The following is a 25,376-nucleotide window of genomic DNA, read 5'->3' as shown; positions in this document are numbered from 1 at the left end:
AAGGACATATAAGAACAGGTATTATATTGGTAACACACCTAAATTTAGGTTTTTTGAAGGCATGTAGATAATACTTTATCTTACATACTCAGAGCTATTTATAAGTCAGCAGAGTTTTTAGCTTACAAAGATTATTGAGTAGTATATACTCCTAATTTCTGTTCTTGGCCTTTGCAGTTTCCTTAATACCTGCCTCTCTCAGTTATTGAATTGATTAGTATTAAGTGATTTTTAAGATTCTTGGATAAATGTTATTAGCTAAATAAGTATTTTTGAACACTTATGTTGCTATTAAGCCCTTTCATGCTACAGCATTTTCATTAGAACAGTGTTGATCTCCAGGAAGAGCCAAAGAGAGTGTTTACAAAGATTTGGCTGTTGTATTGACCTAGATTAGGACAATTACTGTCTGTCGCTGCTAATTTGTTGCTGTGCTGCTAAGCAGTATACAGAACGGAGGGACTACCCGAGGTCTATATTCCTTCTTGGTCCTTCCATCTTAGGTTTTCTGTGCTTGACTTGGCTAACTTTGCAAGTATAGGGGCAGGTAGTTTATTGAGGTGATAGAGGGTTATCAGATAATTTGCTTCTACTTGGGACAAAGTAGATAAGTTTTGTAATGGGTGATCGTGATGAGAATAATGGTTAAAAGTTAGGAAGTAAGTATCATTAGATGGCTTTTAAAATTAATATTTGGCAATGATTGCCAAAGGCAATTGGCACTATTTACATGAATCTTGAGATGTGAGAATTGGGATGTAAATATCTCTGTCCATTTGGGGGAATCACAGATACCAGCATTGAACTCTTAAGGGCTCCTGAGGAATTAAATCCTAATGCCTCTAAATTTACTCAGTACAAGTCATGTCCTAACCTTAACCATGGTTGTGTGGGTTCAAAGCTAGGTTTCTGACCTTTGAAACAATAGTTTTCTCAAACTTAGAACATTTCTATATTTTGCCAAGTTGTTCATATAATTAATAATGGATAACTAATTGGAGTAATGATTATTAGCTACTAAATGCTGATAATAGAAGTCATATTTAAATGCTTAGTTACTTAAGTTAGTCAAGGACTCTGAAAAAATAAGGTTTAAGTTAATAATTTCATCAGTCATTTCTAGTTATCTTCTTATTTAAGAACAAGATGGTAATGCAGTTGCCTTTGTTTATTTAAATAGAAAAATTTAAATTAGGAGAAAATGACCCAACTAGAGCAATGTGTTTGGACACACTACTTCTTATCTTTCAATATAGACTTTTATTTTCTGGATTACCATAGATGGAAATAGTATTACTGGACATATGTTGGTAGGTATTTACTTCTATGTTTTTTCTTTTTCCTTTAATTTCGAATACTTCTAGCTACAAAAATTGTCAAAAACTTTGCAACACACTATACCTCCCACTTTTTTATTCTGTAACAGGATTATAGAACAAAAATTCAGGCCAGGCGCAATGGCTCACACCTGTAATCCCAGCACTTTGGGAGGCCGAGGCAGGCAGATCACCTGAGGTCGGGAGTTTGAGACCAGCCTGACCAACATGGAGAAACCTTGTCTCTACTAAAAATACAAAATTAGCCAGACGTAGTGGCACATGCCTGTAATCCCAGCTACTTGGGAGGCTGAGGCAGGAGAATCACTTGAACCCAGGAGGCAGAGGTTGCAGTGAGCCGAGATAGCGCCATTGCACTCCAGCCTGGGCAACAAGAGCAAAATTCCTACTCAAAAAAAAAAAAAACTATCCCTCCCTGAACACCGTATGCTTCTAATTTTTCATCTACTTGATTGATTCAGTAATAGCACCAACTATAACAAGGAAAGTAAGTACTGCATATCATATATCCAGTATACTGAGTCCATTTTCCAATGCTATATTTAAAACATGTAGATACTGCAATTTTCTCTGAGCCAAATCATTGACTTAAGAGTATCTCCTAAAATCAAACTTCAATAAAATCTCAGTACAACTACAAAAAATATGTATACCAAAGTATTTTATAGACAGTAATTGGTCATAAAAAAACCAAAAGACATAGCTGCTCTGTACTAGTAATTTCATAAAAGGGGCCAAGGTGCAGTGGCTCACACCTGTAATCCCAGCACTTTGGGAGGCCGAGGCAGGCAGATCATGAGATCAAGAGATCAAGACCACCCTGGCCAAAATGGTGAAACCCCATCTCTACTAAATACAAAAATTAGCTGGGCATGGTGGCACGCACCTGTAGTCCCAGCTACTTGAGAGGCTGAGGCTTGAATCGCTTGAACCCAAGAGGTGGAGGTTGCATTGAGCTGAGATCACACTGCTGCACTCCAGCCTAGCGACAGGGCGAGACTGTCTCAAAAAAAAAAAAAAAAAAAAAAAAAAATTCATGAAAGTGCAGCCTCATAGCTGACAATACATTTTTCATAGCAAAGCTTGTTATAATTTCTTTTATATATAGAATTGTTACTCTCTGAACTAAGAAGTTTTCAGATGGGAGATGCCAGGAATCCAGATAAGGATTCACTCCCCAGATAGTGTTGATTATTAAGCTTTACAGTATATTCTGTATTTTCATTTAGATTTAAACCAGGATTTGTCTAAAAAATGTCCTGGACCTGGACCTGCCCAGGACAGTTGTGACACTGGATTTACACCAAAGGTACAGGGAGTTAACGCAAAGCATTTTCTAGGGTAAGAAAGAGTTGTCATGGGAGTCCTGGAATACACTGAATCACCAGAATTACTTGCTTCCAGAATTATTCTATTGCATTTATCCACAAAACCTGAAATAAGCCTGGATTTGAATTGGACGTCATTTTCCAGGAGTCAAGGGTAGAGTTAGCAGTCAGGCCCAGTGGCTCACGCCTGTAATCCCAGCATTTTGGGAGGCTGAGGCGGGCAGATCATAAGGTCAGGAGTTTGAGACCATCCTGGCTAACATGGTGAAACTCCATCTCTACTAAAAATACAGAAGATTAGCTGGGCGTGGTGGCGGGTGCCTGTGGTCCCAGCTACTTGGGAGGCTGAGGCAGACGTTGCAGTGAGCCGAGATAGTACCACTGCACTCCAGCCTCAACTACAGAGCGAGACTTCGTTTCCAAAAAAAAAAAAAAATTATTATCTACATTATTCATAGTTTCCTTTTTTTTTTTTTTTTCTGTTAACGGAGTCTCGCTCTGTCAACTAGGCTGGAATGTGGTAGCACAATCTCGGCTCACTGCAAGCTCAGCCTCCTGGGTTCGTGCCATTCTCCTGCCTCAGCCTCCCGAGTAGCTGGAACTACAGGCACCCGCCTCCACGCCCAGCTAATTTTTTTTGTATTTTTTCGGTAGAGACGGGGTTTCACCATGTTAGCTGGGATGGTCTTGATCTCCTGACCTCGTGATCTGCCTGCCTTGGCCTCCCAAAGTGTTGGGATTACAGGCATGAGCCAGCACGCCTGGCTAGTTTCCATTTTTTTTAACTTACTAAGTTAATAACAGCAAAGCAAATCAACAGAAAATTAATGCTCTTCTAATTTTTTGAATTAAAATAGTTTGTGATTGTTTGGTTTTGTCATTTAGGAGCTTTTTAAAGTGATGATAAAATTAGTTTTTTAAAGATAACTGCTCGTAAGTTTAGTTACGGGCGGGGCAGCTCACATCTGTAATCCCAGCACTTTGGGAGGCCAGGGCAGACCAGTCACTTGAGGTCAGGAGTTTGAGACCAGCCTGGCCAACATGGTGAAATGCCAATTCTACCAAAAATACAAAAATTAGCCGGGTGTGGTGGCAGGCCCCTGTAGTCCCAGCTACTCCGGAGGCTGAGGCAGGAGAATGGCTTGAACCAGGGAGGTGGAAGTTGCGGTGAGCCAAGATTGCGTCACCACACTTCAGGATATGCGACAGAGTAAGGCCCTATCTCAAAAAAAAAAAAAAAAAAAAAATACAGCAATGAAAAGAAACCTAACATGTTAGGTGTTTAAGAAAATCCAATAGTATTGATTTAGGACCGTGTTGTTGGCATGGTCTGATAATCAGCCATTTCTGCTGTGTCAGGCTCCATTTTGTAGTTAATAAGTACAACTGCATTCTACAAATCTCCAAGATATGAAATGCAAAAGATAGCTTTGAAAGTTTCTGAAGACTTCTGTGTAGAAATTATACTTTGACAAACTATTCAAACTACAGTTCTCCTTAAATTTCATCAGTTATTTAAATATTGACAAGTTGGCCGGGCGCGGTGGCTCAAGCCTGTAATCCCAGCACTTTGGGAGGCCGAGACGGGCGGATCATGAGGTCAGGAGATCGAGACGATCCTGGCTAACATGGTGAAACCCTGTCTCTACCAAAAAATACAAAAAACTAGCCAGGCAAGGTGGCGGGCATCTGTAGTCCCAGCTACTCAGGAGGCTGAGGCAGGAGAATGGCGTAAACCCGGGAGGCGGAGCTTGCAGTGAGCTGAGATCCGGCCACTGCACTCCAGCCTGGGCGACAGAGCGGACTCCGTCTCAAAATAAATAAGTAAATAAATATTGACAAGTTTAGAATTAATAAAAGCTACCGTAATTATAATGATTGATGTGCTTGGTGTCGTCTTCAAGAGAGTAGCTAATGTTTTAGTATCGTATTACGTCATGTATCTTACGATTTGCTTAGACACATGATAGACTTTTATAATTGGAAATAAGTGAATACAGTATGACTTTCTTCTGTATCTATATTAGGTAGTGGGACCTAACAGGTTTTAGAAAATATAAGTTGATGTGGAAGGACTCATAAGTTTTGTGTTTAAATGACATGAAACTTGGTGCTTCTTTAGAAACGTTAATGCAACTGTTGTGTAGTGTGATATTTGAGAAACTGCATTATATCTTTGAAATCAAATACTTCAAAATATATTTATAAGATGTACACAGCTTCCATGTGCTCCTTGTAGCAGCTGGCACATTCACATTTGTCATGACACACATGGCATGAATTTCAAGCCTGCTACTTTTTTTTTTTTTGGAGACAGAGTCTTGCTCTGTCACCCAGGCTAGAGTGCAGTGGCACGATCTCAGCTCACTGCAACCTCCACTTCCCGGGTTCAAACGATTCTTCTGCCTCAGCCTCCCGAGCAGCTAGGACTATAGGCACACACCACCATACCCAGCTAAATTTTGTATTTTTAGTAGTGATGGGTTTCACCATGTTAGCCAGGCTGGCCTCAGACTCCTGACCTCAGGCAGTCCACCCACCTTGGCCTTCCAAAGTGCTGGGATTACAGGTGTGAGCCAGCATGCCCACCTGGCCTGTTACTTTTGTCTCTTAATTAGTCATTTGTTTCATCTTTTCTTTTAAGAAAAGAGCAACAGTTGACTGTATAGCGGGAAAAGCTTCCTCCAGTACATTCCAGTAATGTTTATTAGCAGTTATGTGAGTAAGTTGTAACAACCATTATAAGCCAAGTGTTAAAGATAACAAAGAAACATATTTGGTCCAACATTCAACAAGTAGGTTGTAAGTAGCAACTACAACTTAATTGTATATTAAAGTTGCATATAAAGAACAGAGCCTCAGGGAGCATGGGGGAAAAAAAAAAACCTCAAAATTAAAGATCAATCTATGGAATTTTTTTTCTTCAAGTTAGACTAATAAATCTCTTTTCTTGTTAGTCATTCTGATAATACAGCTCTCTAAAGTCATATTTCAGGTTTCCCAAAACTTTTATTGGAAAATTAATAGTTTTATGTCCCAACTGATGTTGATAGGTGTGATTGAGAGTATGTCTAAATTTCTCTGTTTATTGCATGTCCTTGTTTCTAGATGGTAAACACAGGCATTGAGCTGCCAGATACTTGGTGTGTAATAAAATGTCAACAAGTTGAGGTAGTGAGGCTCTCCATAATAAACAGATTACTTGCTATATGCTTGTTAGTGTTAAGTGCAAAGGTAAGGTGCAGTCCCTACCCTCAGAAAGTTGTTTTAAAATACTAAATGTATTATGTTTCTAAAAGCATACTATTTTGGAAAAGACTTTGAAAGCTTTAGTTCTAACTTACACTTTTAGGAAGATCCAGATCTAAACAATTTCAAACTCAAATGTAAAATGTAGTATTGCATGTCATAAAACCAGTTTTTTCTTTATATATAGTATGTTACTTTTTTCTCCATGACTGGCTACAGAAGGAAGCTATTTGCACTACTATCAATAGGACCCTCAGAACTTTATAATCAAAACTCAAGTAATAATTAGGTTTAATAGAGAGTTTTGTATACCATGGCCATCCCTGTTTATTTCTAAGTTAGATATATGATATTCATACTTATATATTGTTCATTGTCCATACTGTGATGTCTTTTGAAAATAATAGCATCCAGTGGACTAAGGTACAACTTTCAAGGGCACTTTGTCTTAGGTTCCTTCTTCCTTCCCTACACATTGTAGAATGGGTAGCTGCTGGGAAGTTTTCCCTGCAAGAACTTGACGTGGAAAATTCCTGATTGCATCATTTCCAAATCATCTTTTTTCTTGGCTATAAATTTCAAAAATTGTTAAACATCTTAATGTTCTTTGGCATCACACAATTATTATTTTCACTGAAATGATGACTATCTTGTTTAACCATTAATACCTTTGAAGCCAGAGATGTTCCATTGGAGAAACTAATTCAAATTTAAACATTTGCTAAAAAAAAAAATAATAATAAGTATTTCTACTTCTTTTATGATAATTTGCTTTTTTATTTTCTCCTACATGCTGTGTACATCCTTGTTCCTATTTAATTTAGATTCTAAGTCCAGTAGACTATACACCCTTCAGTGCTTGTGTCCTGAGTTATATTGAGTAAATAGCTACTTGGTAAATTCTAAGTATTGGTTTTTAATTGTTTCTTCAGGAGTTGTTGCAGCAACATTCTTTCTAAATTGCTACTTTTGGCTCTTCAAGAAAAAGTGACATTTTAATTATAAATGATATACAAAAGCAAAACTATAGACAGAGCTCCTTTGGGCTTGTTTTTGGGGGTTTCGTGTTTGTTTTGTTTTGCTTTGTTTTAATAAAGACAGGGTCTTGCTATATTTCCCAGGCTGGTCTTGAACTCCTGGCCTCAAAATATCTTCCCACTTCAACCACCAAAGTGTTGAGACTACAGGCATGAGCCACTGCACCCAAACACCATCATTTTTTACACAAAGAACTTTATATGTAAATTATGTAAAATCATAGCCTTTAAATATACCCATCTCTCACCTCCTCTTCTCGGTGTTATAAAATACTATTACCTGGTGAAATCGACATTGTACAGTGGTTATGCAGTGACTGGATTGTATTCCTAATGCACAAGATGAAAACATGTCAAAAACACTCCCTTTTTTATGGGTGTGTGGTTAGCCTAGAAGAAATACATTTCCTGAACTGTCTCCAACGAAATTAGTGAACTTTTAACTCCACAGTTGCATATGTCCTGGATATTTATTTGAGTTTTTCCTTTTAAGGAATCAGAAGGAAGCTCTTCCTTAGCACATGCAGAGTCATAAATACTGTAACACAGGGGAAAAGATACTGGTATAGGATTAGGGGACCCTGAGTTTTAAACACTTAAAATCAAGGCTCAGAGATTATCTGGTGAAGTAGTTTTATGTACTTGGATTACGAGAAATGAGTCTGACTTCAGCTCAACATCCCAAAGTAGTAATAGGCCCTATTCCACGATAATAAAGTCCTCAATATACTGTACAACTTCTGCTTTGACACCACAGTGGAAAATTATCTTAAAATTATGCCAAATGTGGAGACATTTAGATTTTATGTCATCTGAAGCCCTTTTTATATTCCTGAAGGCTGGCCTAGAAGCTGAACTAAATCCTTAATCCTTAACAAACTTAAGCTCCTTCACTATAGCCTGACCTGCCCCATTTTGTATACTTAAGATATTAAAGATCTCAGTAAACATACAACAGCTAGTTAATTATAAGTTTTGAATTTCTGTATTTATAGAAACATTGCAACACTTTATTTGGAACAGCATTCAATGAATGCAATGCCTTCTAAAGGGATTTGCTGAATCACTTGATCTAGTTTGTGATCCATTCAGCACTTTCACAGAACTTAAACATGTGTGTGAAAGCATCAGCACAGCTGTAGTTGTATCCCATAAGCACATTTTTTACTCCTACATTCAAATCTTGATTCCTACTCATGAGGTTTTTCAGCATTTTATACCTGTTTACTCAAAACAACTTGCCTAAGTCAGAGCTTTACAATAATCGGTGATTTTTTTTTTTTTGTCCTCACCCTTTATTTTTCTCCCAAGAGTTAGTGTTTGATTGCAGCTTTACATCAATAAACATTTTTTCTGATTACTTGACTTCTTGATATTGTACATATATGTGTTATTTCTGCAATCAAAGATAATGCTAAAGAGCACAAACATTTCACCCTTTCTAGAAAGAAGCCCTTGCTGTAATTGAGAAGAAAAAGTTTTTCTGGAGATTTATAATAATAGCTAACACTTACCGAATACTGCCAAATAGTGATCTAAGTCCTCACAACCACCCATATGGTAGGTATTATAGTTGTCCTTAAGAAATGAAAATTCAGAGACTTTAACTGGTTTGCCCAAGTCTGTACACTTAATAACTGTCAAAGCAGGCAGCCTGACTCCAGAGTTTATGCTCTTAACCATTCAGTTATGTTCTGGGATAACTTAAAGAAGGGTGGAGGTGGAGCAGTCTTAGCAATATTTGTTGTTTGTTTGTTTGTTTGTTTGTTTAAGATGGAGTTTCATTCTTATTGCCCAGGCTGGAGTGCAGTGGTACGATCTCAGCTCACCGCCACCTCCACCTCCCGGGTTCAAGCAGTTCTCCTGCCTCGGCCTCCCGAGTAGCTGGGATTACAGGCATGCACTACCATGCCCAGCTAAATTTTGTATTTTTAGTAGAGACGGGGTTTCTCCATGTTGGTCACACTGGTCTTGAACTCCCAACCTCAGGTGATCCGCAACACCTCGGCCTCCCAAAGTGCTGGAATTATAGGCGTGAGCCACCATGCCCAGCAACAATATTTGACCTTTGTTTTTTTGTTTGTTTGTTTTTGAAATGGAGTCTCACTGTCACCCAGGCTGGAGAGCAGTGGCACAATGTCGGCTTCAGGGTTCAAGTGATTCTTCTGCCTCAGTCTCCTGAGTAGCTGGGATAACAGGCACCCGCCACCACGCCCAGCTAATTTTTGTATTTTTAGTAGGGACGGGGTTTCACTATGTTGGCCAGGCTGGTCTCAAACTCCCGACCTCACGTGATCCACCCGCCTTGGCCTGCCCAAGTGCTGGGATACAGGTGTGAACCACAGCTCCCGGCCAATGTTTGACCTTTGAATATGTCACTTCACTAAGTAGGCATTACTGCATTACTGTCACCCTGGACATAGGTAAATTTTGTATTTCTTCAAATAATGTTTATTCTCTCAGGATATGTGTCTAATATTTGTTTCTTTTGTATGATGCATGTTAAACTTTATATGAATGCTTTAATCTGTTTCTACCATGTCTCAGATGTTCTTGATAGGAATAATTTTACAGTATTTAAAATATATCTTAACGTGTTCATTCCTGCTTTATTAATACTTTTAACCATGTATCTTGGCTACTAAAGCACCATACCAATTCATTCCTGCTTTGTGCCTTTTGAACTGTAAGTGGAGCAGGAAAAAGTTTCATTTAAAATGTATTTTGCTAAATTTAACAAGAAATCAAATGTATTTCCTGCTTATATTTTTTCTTACTGCAGAGGTTTTAGTATATACCAAACTCCTTTGCATCAAAATGGCAAAAATCTAATCTGAGGCTTATAATAATATTTTGATACCCTAATAAAGGTAAGCAAAACCATTTAAGAAAATTGATGTTAAAATAACCCAAATAAGCCTGTGTCTTAAGGTAGACAAAAGAAACAATTATGTTGCTTTTGTATTTAAAGTAGTTTCTCTTTACTAGAGTTTACTAGATAATTTGTCTCATTGTACATTCTTTGTATATGTGGAAGGTATTCCTTATTCTAATGTAACCATAAAGCAGAAAATCTGTAACACAGTAATATGGAAAGCTCTTTCCTCATTATGTTTGTAAATAGGGCACCCTAAAGTAAGAATAACAACATGAAAATAAGACTCCTAATCTGAAGGTAAAGTTAAGAAATGATACTGGCTTCCTTCCTAACCTTAATTTCTTAAATTTGAAGGCTTACACTTTTCTCCCCGCCCCACCACCAATAGTATTATTAAAATGAACAGGAGAAGGCCGGGCGCGGTGGCTCAAGCCTGTAATCCCAGCACTTTGGGAGGCCGAGACGGACGGATCACGAGGTCAGGAGATCGAGACCATCCTGGCGAACACGGTGAAACCCCGTCTCTACTAAAAAATACAAAAAACTAGCCGGGCGTGGTGGCGGCGCCTGTAGTCCCAGCTACTCGGGAGGCTGAGGCAGGAGAATGGCGTAAACCCAGGAGGCGGAGCTTGCAGTGAGCTGAGATCCGGCCACTGCACTCCAGCCCGGGCGACAGAGCCAGACTCCGTCTCAAAAAAATAAAATAAAATAAAATAAAATAAAATAAAATGAACAGGAGGTTAATTTCCTGGGAAATATATTGCCAAGGATACATGTTTCATGAGTGGGGTCTAGGATTTCACAAAAGGCCGTCTCCTTTGATCATGGGAAGCTTCAGGATGAAGAATCAATTAACAACATGTTTCAGTTTTCCAGCTCATCCTCCAAAAGTGAGCCTGGAGACTGTACTCTGAAGTCACGTTTCAAGACTCGTTTTCTTACCCTCTCCTCTTTTTATCTGGATGCTATTTCCTGGTATGCTAGGTGTTAGGAATACAAAAGTCAGAGTTGTCCTCTGCCCTTAAGCAGTTTACAACTTTAGTTGGAATAGTGTATTAGGCTCAACAGTGGAGGGGGATGGAGGACTTTCTGAGCTCCCAGAGGAAGAAACATAAACCAACTGTGGAAAAAGAAACCAGGAAGAAAAGATTCACAGAGGTATCCCAAGTTAAAGGAAGATGAGAATGAGCTAACTAGTTGGCGGAAAGGAAGCCCCAATACAGTAACCAGTGTGTCTGAAGGCTTGCAAAAGTTACATTGGAAGGTGACAGGCATATACATTGGGCCAGTTAGTAAACATTTTGTGAGCTTTGATTATATTATTCCAAGTTCTTATATTTGAATCAATATTTGATTATTCAAAACAAGTAAATTTTGTGAAAGTCTTGTCTTTTAGACAACTCATTCTGGCAGTAGTGTAAAAGGAATTGCAGGGAATTCAATGGAAGCAGAAAGCTCTGTTAGAAATCTGTGAGGATAAGTCCAGGCCAGTAGGTGTGAAGCCCTGAACTAAAGCAGAGGCAGTGGAATAGATAGGAAGGAGGTTAAGGTGGGCATTGTATAATAAGTGAGTGATTGGTGTTCCGGTTATCTGTCTAGCTATGCCCTAAAACATTGGCATATATGCAAGATTGCGAAGACAAAGACAACATAGAAAAATTTATTGTATTTCTATGCAGAAGCAATGAGCAGACTGAAAATGAAATTAAGGAAGTGATTCCATTTATAATAACACCAAAAAGAAATAGGAATAACGCCGGGCGCGGTGGCTCAAGCCTGTAATCCCAGCACTTTGGGAGGCGGAGACGGGTGGATCACGAGGTCAGGAGATCGAGACCATCCTGGCTAACACAGTGAAACCCCGTCTCTACTAAATATTACAAAAAACTAGCCGGGCGAGGTGGCGGGTGCCTGTAGTCCCAGCTACTCGGGAGGCTGAGGCAGGAGAATGGCGGGAACCCGGGAGGCGGAGCTTGCAGTGAGCCGAGATCTGGCCACTGCACTCCAGCCTGGGCGACAGAGCAAGACTCCGTCTCCAAAAAAAAAAAAAAAAAAAAGAAATAGGAATAAATTTAACAAAAGCAGTGCAAAACTTATACTTTGGAAACTACAGAACATTGTTGAAAGAAAATAAAGAAGACTTAGATAAGTGGAAAAACATGCCACGTTAATGGCTTGGAACACTTAATATTAACATGGTAGTACTCCCAAAATTGACCTGCAGATTCCATGCAATCCCTGTCAGAATTACAGCTGACTTTGCAGAAATCAACAAACTGGTCGTAAAACTCATGGAAATGCAAGGGAACTAGGATAGCCAAAACAATTGAGAAAAACAAATTGAAGGACTCACACTCCTGATTTCAAAACTTACTACAAAACTATAGTAATCAAGACAGTGATAGTGGTGTAAGAACAGACATATATGTCAATAGAACAGAATTGATAGTCAAAACAGCCCTCACATTTGTGGTCAGATGATTTTCCTCAATGGTGCCACAACAAATGGGGAAAGAATTGTCTTTTCAGAGATGATATTGCTGGAACAATCAAACATCTACATGCAAAAGAGTGAATTTAGACCCCTCACATGTAAACAAAAAATGAATCAGAGATCTAAGTGTAAGTGCAAAAACTATAAAACTCTTTTTTTTTTTTTTTTTTTGAGACGGAGTCTAGCTCTGTCGCCCAGGCTGGAGTGCAGTGGCCAGATCTCAGCTCACTGCAACCTCCGCCTCCCGGGTTCACGCCATTCTCCTGCCTCAGCCTCCCGAGTAGTTGGGACTACAGGCGCCCGCCACCTCGCCCGGCTAGTTTTTTTGTATTTTTTAGTAGAGACGGGGTTTCACTGTGTTAACCAGGATGGTCTCGATCTCCTGACCTCGTGATCCGCCCGTCTCGGCCTCCCAAAGTGCTGGGATTACAGGCTTGAGCCACCGCGCCCGGCCAAAACTCTTAGAAAAAAAACATAGGTTTAAATCTTTGTGACCTTGAATTAGTCAGTGGTTTCTTAGATATGACAGCAGAAGCATAAGCAACCCAAAAAAGATAAATGGGGCCAGGCGCGGTGGCTCACGCCTGTAATTCCAACACTGGGAGGCCAAGGTGGGTGGATCACTTGAGGTCAGGAGTTTAAGATCAGCCTGGCCAACATGGTGAAACCCATCTCTACTGAAAGTACAAAAATCGGCCAGACATTATAGTGGACGCCTGTAATCCCAGCTACTCAGGAGGTGGAGGCAAGAGAATCCCTTGAACCAGGGAGTTGGAAATTGCAGTGGGCCAAGATCGCACGACTGCACTCCAACCTGGGTGACAGAGTGAGACTCCCATCTCAAAAAAAAAAAAAAAAAAAAAAAAGATAAATTGGACTTTCTCAAAATTAAAAGTTTTTGATAAAGGACTTATATCTAGAATATATGTAAAGAGCTACTACATTTGTATAAAGAGCTATTCATACTACATGTATATAAAGAACTCAATAAGACAACACAACTGTAATACGGACAAAGACTCTGAATAGGCAGACTCTGAATAGTTTGGAGACTCTGAATAGTTCTCCAAAGAAGATATAGGTGACCGGCCGGGCGCGGTGGCTCAAGCCTGTAATCCCAGCACTTTGGGAGGCCGAGGCGGGCGGATCACGAGGTCAGGAGATCGAGACCATCCTGGCTAACCCAGTGAAACCCCGTCTCTACTAAAAAATACAAAAAAAAAAAAAAAAAAAAACTAGCCGGGCGAGGTGGTGGGCGCCTGTAGTCCCAGCTGCTTGGGAGGCTAAGGCAGGAGAATGGCGTGAACCCAGGAGGCGGAGCTTGCAGTGAGCTGAGATCCAGCCACTGCACTTCAGCCTGGGCGACAGAGCGAGACTCCGTCTCAAAAAAAAAAGAAGATATAGGTGACCAATAAGCACATGAAACGGTGCTCAACATCATTTGCCATCAGGGAAGTGCAAACCAAAACTGCAGTGAGATACCACTTCACACCCACTAGGATGACTCTCAACAAAAAGACTGATTTTAACAAGTGTTGGCAAGGATGTGGGGAAATTGGAATCCTCATACATTGCTGGTGGGAATGTAAAATAGTGTAGTCACTTTGGAACATAGTCTAATAGGTCCTCAAATGGTTTAACAAGGTTACCATATGATTTAGCAATTTCACTTCTAGATACCCAAGAGAATACCAAGAGAAATCAAAACGTGTTCACCCTAAAACTTGTATATGAATGTCCAAACCAGAATTATTTATGATAGTCAAAAGGTGAAAAACACCCAAATGCCCATAAGTGATTAATGGAAAGATAAAATGTATATTCAATGGAATATTATTTGTCAATAACAAGGAATGAAATACTATACATGCTACAACATGGTGAACCTTTAAAACGTTATGCTAAATGGAAGAAGCCAGTCGCAAGAGACCACACTGTATGATTCCATTTATATGAAATGTCCAAAATAGGCAAACCTGTACAGACAAAAACAGCAGATTAATGGTTGCCTAAGTATGTATGGATGGGAAAATTGGGGAGTGACAGCTAAGGGGGCATAGAATTGGGGGGTAATGAACGTGTTCTAAAATTGTGATGGATACACAACTCTGAATATATTAAAAGCCATTTAATTGTATACTTTAAGTGAATTTTATGGTATGTGAATTATGTCTCAATAAAGCTATTTGAAAGAAAAACTTAATGGCAGATTGGGCATGGTGGTTCATGCCTGTAATCCCAACACTTTGGGATAACTTGAGTTTAGGAGTTAAAGGCCAGCCTGGGCAGCATAGCAAGACCCTGTCTCTTTTTTAAAAAATTAAAATGAGCTGGGCATGGTGGTGAGCAACTGTACCCCTAGCTACTTGGGAGGCTGAGGTGAAGGATCGCTTGAGCCCAGGAGTTTGAGCCCGCAGTTTGAGTTATAATTGGTTTTGGTGGGTGTTTGTGCACCACTGAGACAGAAAAGTGCTACAGATTAGTGTTTCCTGGTTTGAGTATTAGAGCAAGGAACAAAGAAAAAAAATAGAATGGCATCAGAATTCTCTCTAAAAAGGGGGCTGCAATCATTTTGTGCTGAGTTTTGTTTTTTTGTTTTGCTGAGGTTTTAACACAAGGATTAAGCTGTTAGGGTGCTTCTCGCCCTGAGACGGCAGAATGAAAATTGAGACAAGAACATTCTCCTGCTGCAGTCAGGCAGCCCTCTGCCAGCCTGTTTCCTGAGGATTCCCAGGTTCCCATCACCATGTGACCTGCTCCAGCAGAGGAGTGAAGGATGGTAGTCTAGGTCAGGAGTGTCACAGCACCGTGAAAAGCCCAGGGATCTGTCATTTACTCTTCAAGAAGAGTAATTATAATTTGAAATACTTTAAATGACATGTTTTTGGAAGGGGAGAGGCACCTGAAATAAGCATAATTAGGGGCCCTCTGGCAACTCTCTTTTGTTCATATTGAGGATGAAATCCTTTGGGTTGAGCTGTTTAGAATCTACTACTTCACTTTTTCTGTCTGTATCAACACAAAGGTTTGGGAAAGTACAAACTCCAAATCAAATTTTCAGGTGTATTGTTGCTGACAGACTATTGAGTGCATAAATGCTGTTATGTAAAATCATGCCTTCATGGAAAACAGACAAAACAGACCCCATCACATGTTCCTGCTGCATGAGGCTTTGTGGGCTCCATTGGAAGATACACTTTTTTTTTTTTGAAACAGAGTCTCGCTCTGTCACCCAGACTGGAATGCCGTGGTGCGATCTCAGCACACTGCAAGCTCCGCCTCCCGGCTTCCCGCCATTCTCCTGCCTCAGCCTCCCAAGTAGCTGGGACTACAGGCGCCGCCACCACGCCCGGCTAATTTTTTTGTATTTTTAGTAGAGATGGGGTTTCACCGTGTTAGCCAGGCTGGTCTCGATCTCCTGACCTTGTGATCCACCCACCTCGGCCTCCCAAAGTGCCGGGATTACAGGCATGAGCCACCGCGCCCAGCCACACATTTTTTGTTTTAAGTAAAAAATAGTATAAAGCATGTGAGTGGAAGGAGTGTGCTTGTGTGTGTTGCTTTTGTTTATGTTACTCTTTTTGCTGGCTGCAGCTGGTTAAGTGTTGATTACTTCAGTCTGGAGGAACCTGGGAAAACATGATCTTCGCACTTAGGCTAGTAGTTCAGGCAATATATATCAAATACCACATTTGTTCAAACACTTCATAAGCTTTCTGTGAACAGAATTCCTTTATTGTTATCTACTAATTGAATAGTTTTCTTACATTGACAAAACTGCTGTGTTCCTCATATTTTACAGTTAGTTGGGAATAGATAGGCTTTAACGAGATATGGGGAGAAAGCATCAATAGCTAGCATAGAAAACGAAGAGCCCATCCCTCTTCAACTTTACTCAGTCTGCTCAGATTTAATGATATCAACTTACTGCTGCTAGTGACCTAACTGGAACTTCCTGGCACCTTATATGGTTTTAATAATTTCAGAAATTACTGTATGTTACCTTTTTTTTTTTTTTTTTTTTTTTTTTTAAGAGGCAGGGTCTCTCTCACCCAGGCTGGAGTGCACTGCTGTAATCATAGCTCATGGCTCACTGCAGCCTCAAACTCCTGGGCTCGAGGGATCCTCCAGCGTCAGCCTCCTGAGTAGCGGGGACTGCCCAGCTAATATTTGTTTTGTTTTGTAGAGACAGGGTCTCATGATGTTGCCTAGGCTGGTCTCGAGTTCCTGGACTCAAGCAATCTTCCTGCCTTGGCCTCCCAAAGTGCTGAGATTACCATTGTGAGCCACTGTGCCTGGCCACTAGCCTCTTGTTGTCGTTGGCCTTGTTTTCTACCCTCATCTCATCTCAACGTCACACACATACATCCTCCACTGTGTGCCAGGGTACTCTTAGGCCATTTGGTTGGACACACCCTGCAATTTATTCCAGGCCTTCCAACTTACTGTTTTTTCTGCGGAGAACACTCACTCCTGTCTCTGCCTTTTTCCTTCATCCATCCTCCCACCTTCTCTGAAAATAACTCTTTCTTGAATCTTCAAGTCTTAGCTTGTTCTTACCTTCAAATTTTCGTGCTCCGTGCTCCTTCTTTGTGCTCTGAGTGTATCCTGTTCTTCCCCCATCACGGTACTTAAGTATAATTGGCTATACTAAATTTTACTTATTTACCTGTCAGTAGCCTCTTAGGTAGGATCAGTGTTTGTCTAACACTGTTGTAAGTCCAGCTCCCTGCTCTGTGCAACCTAAATATAATAAATGTTCAATAACAATTTTTTGAATAAATGCAGAAACAAAGGAACAAAGAGCTGCTGGGTGTTTATACTAAACTAGAATATTCAGACAAGACTCAGGTACCTGTTCCTATCAGTCATTCATCCTTCTTGGCTGTAGCCACCAACCAGCACCTGTTTTTCTATCAAAAGAAGATTCATTCTGTAATAGAATTCCTGTAACAGGACCCTGCCATGCTGTCAGTGAGCATATCTGCAAACCCTCTGTTACTGCCATTAGGATTCACTCCTTCACACATGGATCATTAATTGTAAGACTGCATATTTTGTTGCAGAATTAATGTAAGGTACTCACTCTGTATTGGTACCCAGCACAGTACGCTTCACAGTTGCATTGTTCCCTAGATGTGTGCTGATAATTATAACACCCCGGGGATCTCCAGCAGCTCATCAGGATCTCTGCCAGGAGATCTCGCATGAAAGCCATTGTCCTCACCATATTGGTTATGCCTCTGACCAGCTCCCAGAGAAGGGCAAAAGTGGGAAGCTGAGCGACTCTATTATCAGCACTGTCCGCCTCTGTTCAGGGACTTTACTGCTGACATCTAGGACGTTTCTGTCCTCGCCTCACCCCTACCCTTACCCATTTGGAATCATAAAGTAGGAAATAAAAAGTTGTTCTTATAGATAAAAATTAAGGACCTTTGAGAACCAGAGTTGCATAAGTCTAGGATAGGGCAGTTGAGTTTCTCCACTGGAAATGTAGTTGAAGATTCTTTATCTGAAAATTGTTCGTTTTAATGTAAGACGTCAGAGCACTATAATTAAAAAACTATGGTTAATGCTGTTTGCTGATTACTATTACCACTTTTCAGTCTGGTATTACAGACGTATGTCTTCATCACCATAAGACTAATTTTTTTTTTTTTTTTAAAAAGCATTCTGGTTTTGAGGGATAACTTTGGCCTAGGATATAAAACCAGTCTCCTAAATCTTTGATTTCCATAGCTTGTGACTGCTGTGTCTGCTAGAATATGAAACAGGTGGCCATCTCACGCCATTCATTTTCTTCCGTAAAATGATCTCCCTATATGATATGGAAGCATTTTCCCAAGTAAATGATATAAACACATTAAGAATGAAAGAGACTAAATATAATTACTTACTTTAAAATAGATAAAACATTTGTTTGTAGTGTGTGTAATACACACACTTGTATGTTTCACCCTTTCCAGAACAAATATATTGCCACAGAAAGCTTAATATGTTCATATTAAGTTGATCCTGTTTCTAATCCTGCATTAATCACAGCAAAGTCACACTGAAATCATCTAGTAATTAGTCAACATAATAGTTCCCTTTTTTTTTTTTTTTTTTTTTTGAGACAGGGTTTCACTCTTGTTGCCCAGGCTGGGTAATGGTGCGATCTCAGCTCACTGCAACCTCCACCTCCCGGGTTCAAGTGATTCTCCTGCCTAAGCCTCCCAAGTAGCTGGGATTATAGGCACCTGCCACCACGCCTGGCTAATTTTTGTATTTTCAGTAGAGACGGGGGTTTCACCATGTTGGCCAGGCTGGTCTCGAACTCCTGACCTCAGGTAATCCACCCGCCTCGGCCTCCCAAAGTGCTGGGATTACAAGTGTGAGCCACCACACCTGGCTGATAGTTCCATTTATTGATTGCTTTTCACTTGCCTATGGCTGTGGTAGGTGCGTTACATTCTCTCATTTAATCCTCATACAACCCTGGGAGATAAATAAGTACTCTAGTTCCTTTTTCCAAATGCAGAAACTAAGGCTCAACATGAAGCCACTTGGACAAGGTCTCACTGCTAGTAACGGACACAGCCAGGATTCAAACCCTGGTTTCACTCCAAAGCCTGTGTGTGTGTTCTTAACCCCTGCACTATTTTAATTGTTGAGTCAAAGCTAGACAGAAATGTGTTAGTATTGTGATAAATGGACATATAATTTCTGCTTCTGGAAAGTTGCTAATGACTGATAGCCACAAAGGAAGCATTATGCTTTGTTTTCTAGACTACTTATTTAATACAAATACTATTCCCCTGAGATAGGCCAGCAGCTCTCAAATTTGCAGCACATCAGAATGACATGACAAGCTTGTAAACATGGAACTGCCCAGGGCCCCATTCCAGACCAACTGAGTCAGAATCTCCAGAGGTGGGGCCCAGGCATCTGATGTTTATTACGCTCCCCAGGTGATTCTCACACACACATAAGTTTGAGAATCACTGAGGTCTGTGAGTGGTAGGGTTTTGTTGTTGTTTTAGGAATTATAATTTTCAGGTTTGTCAGTTTAGTCAAGGTCTCACAGGAAGTTTGGGAATAGCAAAATTATAACTAACAAATTATAATCATCTTGTCTAATTTTATAGTATAATTGTCAGTTGGCAACATCTGCAGTATGACCTATTGTAATAGAGCTCATTGAATTTTTATTTTTTTTCTCATTGAAAGATTCTGTATCCACAGAAATGGAAAAAAAAAAAAAAATCCTAAACTATATGTGGAATCACAGAAGACCCAAAATAGCCAAAGTTATACTAAGCAAAAAGAACAAAACTGGAGGAATCACATTATCTGACTTCAAAGTATACTACAGAGCTGTAGTAATCAAAAGAGCATGGTACTGGCATAAAAACAGACCCATAGAGCAATGGAACAGAATAGAGAACTCAGAAACAAATCCACAAACCTACAGTGAACTCATTTTCAACAAAGGGGCCAATAACATACACTGGGAAAAGAGTCTCTTCAATAAATGGTGCTGGGAAAACTGGATATCCATATGCAGAAGAATGAAACTAGACCCATATCTCTCACTGTGTACAAAAATCAAATTAAAATGGATTAAATACTTAAATCTAAGACTTCAAACTATTAAACTACTGCAAGAAAACATTGGGGAGGCCAGGTGCAGTGGCTCACGCCTGCAAACTCAGCACTTTGGGAGGTCAAGGTGGGCAGATCCCTTGAGCTCAGAGGTTCAAGAACAGCCTGGGCAACATGGCGAAACCCTGTCTCTACAAAAAATACAAAAAATTAGCTGGGTGTAGTGGCTTGCGCCTGTAGTCCCAGCTACTCAGGAGGCTGAGGTGGGAGGATCGCTTGATCCCAGGAGGTGGAGGTTGCAGTGAGCCAAGATCAAACCACTGCAATCCAACCCGGGTGACAGAGTGAGACCCTAAAAAAAAAAAAAAAAACAACCTTGGGGAAACACTTTCGGATATTGGTCTGGGCAAAAATTTCTTTAGTAATACCCTGCAAGCACCGGCAACCAAAGCAAAAATGGAATGGACAAATGGGATCACATCAAGTTAAAAAGCTTCTGCACAGCGAAGGAAACAATCAGTAAAGTGAACAGACAATCCGGAGATTGGGAGAAAATATTTGCAAATTACCCATCTGAAAAGGGATTAATAACCAGAATATATAAGGAGCTCAAACAACTCTATGGGGAAAATAATAATCTGATTGGGCAAAAGATTTTAATAGACATTTCTCAAAAGAAGACATACAAATGGCAAACAGGCATATGAAAAAGTGCTCAACATCACTGATGATGACAGAAATGCAAATCAAAACTACAATGAGAAATAATCTCACCCCAGTTAAAATGGCTTTTATCCAAAAGGCAATAACAAATGCTGGCGAGTATGTAGAGAAAAGGGAACTCTTCTAACTGTTGGTGGAAATGTAAATTAGTACAACCACTATGGAGGACAGTTTGGAAGTTCCTCAAAAAATTAAAAATAGAGCTACCATATGATCCAGCAATCCCACCACTGGGTATATACGGCCAAAGAAAGGAAATCAGTATATTGAGGAGATACCTGCACTCCCATATTTATTGCAGCTCTATTCATCATAACCAAGATTTGAAAGCAACCTAAGTGTGCAGCAACAGATGAATGGATAAAGAAAATGTGGTACTTACACACAAGGGAGTACTATTCAGCCACAAAAAGAATCCTGTCATTTGCAACAACATGGATGTAACTGGGGGTCATTGTGTTAAGTGAAATAAGCCAGGCACAGAAAGACAAACATCACATGTTCTCACTTACTTGTGGGATCTAAAAATCAACACGATTGAACTCATGGACATGGAGAAAAGAAGGATGGTTACTAGAGACTAGGAAGGGCAGTGAGGGACTGTGGGGGTGGTGGGAATGTTTAATGGGTACCAAAAAAAAAAATAGAAATAATGAATAAGACATAGTATTTGATAGCACAAAACGGAGACTATAATCAATAATTCAATTTAACGTTTAAAAATAAAGATTTTGGGAGGCCGAGGTGGGCGGATCACGAGGTCAGGAGATCGAGACCATCCTGGCTAACACGGTGAAACCCCATCTCTACTAAAAATAGAAAAAATTAGCTGGGTGTGGTGGCGGGCACCTGTAGTCCCAGCTACTTGGGAGGCTGAGGCAGGAGAATGGCGTGAACCCGGGAGGTGGAGCTTGCAATGAGCCGAGATCGTGCCACTGCACTCCAGCCTGGGCGACAGATCGAGACTCCATCTCAAAAAAAAAAAAAAAAAACAAAACAAAGAGTGGCCGTGCACAGTGGCTCACGCCTGTAATCCCAACACTTTGGGAGGCTGAGGCGGGTGGATCATGAGGTCAGGAGTTCGAGACCAGCCTGGCCAACATGGTGAAAACCCATCTCTACTAAAAATACAAAGTAGCCAGGTGTGGCGGTGGGCGCCTTGTAATCCCAGCTACTCAGGAGGCTGAGGCAGGAGAATCGCTTGAATCCGGGAGGCAAAGGTTGCAGTGAGCTGAGATCACCACTGCACTCCAGCCTGGGTGACAGAGCAAGACTCAGTCTCAAAAAAACAAACAAACAAAAAAACCAAAGAGTATAATTGGAATGTTTGTAACACAAAGATAATGCTTAAAGGAATGGATACTCCATTTTTTATTATGTGATTATTATGCATTGCATGCCTGGATCAAAATATCTCATATAACCCATAAATATATATACCTACTATGTACCCAGAAAAATTAAAAATTAACTTTTTTTTTTTTTTTAAAGATTGTGTATTAGTGATAACAGCTAGCACTCTGTTTTGTATGTGTTTCATCTTTTTCACTTGGCATGTGAGAAATGATGGTGGTTTTTCTGTAACCACTATTAATAAACTCTCAGTCAGTTTAAAACAACAACTGTTCAGACTCCAAATAAAGAACCACAAAATCCCAAGATTAAAGTGATCATGCACAGCCATATGTTACTTGAATTCTGTTTTACAGCATCTCCACCAAGTGGCTGAGTGGCTTATTCCTGAAATTCCTGGCCATCCCCTGGGAATGATCTATTCTGTCTGACTTAGCTCTTCCTTATAATAAGATTTAATCTATTTCTCTAGAGCTTCCATACATTAGTCCTTTTTTAAACCTTCTTATCAGAACTTCTTATCAAATCAGCCAAAACCTTTACTCAAGAAGATGACTCAACTGCAGTTTTGTGGAAGTTCACAGGATGCCATCACTATCTGATGTAAGCTATGTTTATTCCATGGCCAGGTCATCTGTCAGGCTATTTTCTGTACAGTTGCACACGTAATTATAGGACTTAGGCTGGGTGCGGTGGCTCACGCCTATAATCCCAGCACTTTGGGAGGCTGAGGCAGGCGGATTACTTGAGGTCAGGAGTTCAAGACCAGCCTGGCCAACATGGTGAAACCTGTCTCTACTAAAAATACAAAAAGTAGCCAGGCGTGGGGGTGCACGCCTGTAGTCGCAGCTACTTGGCAGGCTGAAGCAGGAGAATCGCTTGAACACGAAGGTGGAGGTTGCAGTGAGATGAGATCACCCACTGCACTCCAGCCTGGGTGACAGAGCCAGACTCCATCTCAAAAAATAAAAATTATAGCACTTAAAGTAAATTCATGATTTGTATTGTTTCTTTATGAATTTTAGTAATTCTTTATAGAAACATTTTTTTCTTGGGTGTTTAAATATAGAGGCTCAAATGACAGAAAAAGGAATGTGATCTTATATTCTGTCAAAGCACTCTAAGTGTTCCATTTATATTATAATTAGCATGTAGTGACCAGATTTAAAGTTTAAGAAGTCATTTGCTTTGTTTATGAGTTGTTCAGAACTTTCTAAAAACCCTGTGGTTGTTAACAGGTATCTTCTAAATGAAAAATATATTGTACATCTGGTTCCTGTGATTCACTTGCTCCTTTGAAGCTAGAAAGAAAAAGAACATTTGGGCCCGGCACAGTGGCTCTCACCTTGGGAGGCCAAGGTGGGCAGATTGCCTGAGCTCAGGAGTTCGAGACCAGCCTGGGAAACACCGTGAAACCCTATCTCTACTAAAAAATTGGCCGAGCGTGGCGGCGTGCGCCTGTAGTCCCAGCTACTCGGGAGGCTGAGGCAGGAGAACCGATTGAACCTGGGAGGCGGAGGTTGCAGTGAGCCGAGATCACACCACTACACTCCAGCCTGGGCAACAGGGAGAGACTCCATCTCAAAAAAAAAAAAAAGAAAAGGAACGAAAAGATAAAGAACATTTGGGTCCTCATTACCCGAGAACTCCTAACACTCGTTCCTCGAGGTATATACACTTTTTTTCACCACCTTACCAGAACTTGACTTAGAGCCCAAGAAAAGAAGGGAAAATGCATTGCTAACCAGCAGCCCAAATGATTGCCATTTACCCTTCAAAGCTCTGCATTCAATTAGAATCAAATGCAGGCAGCAACTAAGATAACAAGTCAGGGGAGTATTGGGAAGGGGCATTTTCCTGGTAGGCCTTCCTTGCTGTAAGTATATTTGGGTATAAGTCTGAATATTAGAGGAAAAGCCAGACCCTACTATGACCATTCAGATAGACCAGCCAGGTAGAGCACTGAAAACAGTAATCACAGATGGAAATGCCGTGATATACTAGCATAAAGAGAATTTGCAGTTTGATTATAACTTACAATGAAAGTTATGAGATATGCACCCAGGAGACCGTCCCTTCTCCAACATCCTTTGTCCTGAGGTAGAATGAGAGGCCAGGATTTTCCCGTTTCCCTTGAGGCTTCCGGTTTTGCTCCTGTTCTGAATCTTCTTTTCTGAAACTGTAGTGATCTGTTCTTGTCACTCTTAGCCCATCTATCCTAGATATTTTGCCCCCCCTTCTTTAGCATCTGGTTCTAGCTAGTCTCCTACCCTTACTGATGACATCTAGATTCAAGTTGATTCTTCAGGTTTAAAACAAAGTACAGAAAAGAAACATACATATGAGTCACTTGTATTTGTAAGAGAAGACTATGAACTTATAGACATGTGCTGACAACTAAAAAAGTCCCCTGTGGGAAGTTATATATGTATACATCTGCGTTAGCAATGAGGGACTGAGTGATTGATACTTGAACTGCAATAGTACCGGTGTTAAAGTCTGACTTTTGGGAAATTATAGACCAAAATGTATCCATTTGTATCATTAAACTTTCTAGGGTTAAGACCCCACAAACTAACAGAGTACACCGTTTTTATAATTAAAAAACAAGAAGAGGCAGGATGTGGTGGCTCACGCCTGTAATCCCAGCACTTTGGAGGCCAAGGCGGGCGGATCACTTGAGGTCAGGAGTTCGAGACCAGCCTGGCCAACATGGTGAAACCACATCTCTACTAAAAATACACAAAATTAGCTGGGTGTGGTGGCGTGTGCTTGTAATCCCAGCTACTCTGGAGGCTGAGGCAGGAGAATCGCTTGAACCTGGGGGTAGAGGTTGCAGTGAGCCTAGATCGTGCCACTGCACTCCAGCCTGGGCAAGGGAGCAAAACTCTGTTTCAAAAAACAAGCAAACAAACAAACAAACAAACGCAGCAATGGAAAATTATGACCAACTCACAACAACACTGCTGATCCAGTTTCAGACTGCATCCTGTCTGAAAATCATAGGAATTCCAGCTATCTGCCTCTGCCCATTAACTGTGGGAGCTCGGCAATCTGCCAAGTATTGTACGGCTGCCAGTCTTACCCGTAGAATTCTGAATTAGAGTCTTCCACAAACCAAGGCCAGCTTTCCCATTAGGCACAGGAGATACAGGGCCTGGCGCCAATGATACTTTCAGGGCTCCACAAAAATGTCTTAATTCCTTTTAAAATAAGAAATAAATAACAGTGAATATACAATAATGAATCTGCCTGTATTTATCCTTATCTCAGTGCAGTAATAAAATAGAATTTTTAATTTTTTTATGAAGGAAAGTGATCTACAAAGGCAAAAGTCCTTAGGACCCCCCGAAATTGTGACTAGCCCTGTGGTAGACTCTCATACCCTGCTAA

The 25,376-nt window shown here is 40.4% G+C and overlaps 1 protein-coding gene across 2 annotated transcripts in view; it reads left to right on the top strand.

The window, feature by feature from the left end:
- The window catches only part of KATNBL1 (katanin regulatory subunit B1 like 1), an 80,565-nt gene extending 68,599 nt beyond the window's left edge, over nucleotides 1-11,966 (top strand). For both annotated transcript variants that reach the window (XM_038009797.2, XM_038009796.2), the window contains one exon: nucleotides 8,397-11,966. In XM_038009797.2, the coding sequence (XP_037865725.1) occupies nucleotides 8,397-8,534 (138 nt within the window). In that variant the 3' untranslated portion in view covers nucleotides 8,535-11,966. The remainder of the gene's footprint in view (nucleotides 1-8,396) is intronic.
- Nucleotides 11,967-25,376: the final 13,410 nt, after the last annotated feature.

Source organism: Chlorocebus sabaeus, chromosome 26 (assembly GCF_047675955.1).
Source record: "Chlorocebus sabaeus isolate Y175 chromosome 26, mChlSab1.0.hap1, whole genome shotgun sequence".
NCBI classification, from domain to species: Eukaryota; Metazoa; Chordata; class Mammalia; order Primates; family Cercopithecidae; genus Chlorocebus; species Chlorocebus sabaeus.
This window is presented reverse-complemented; position numbering and strand designations above follow the sequence as displayed.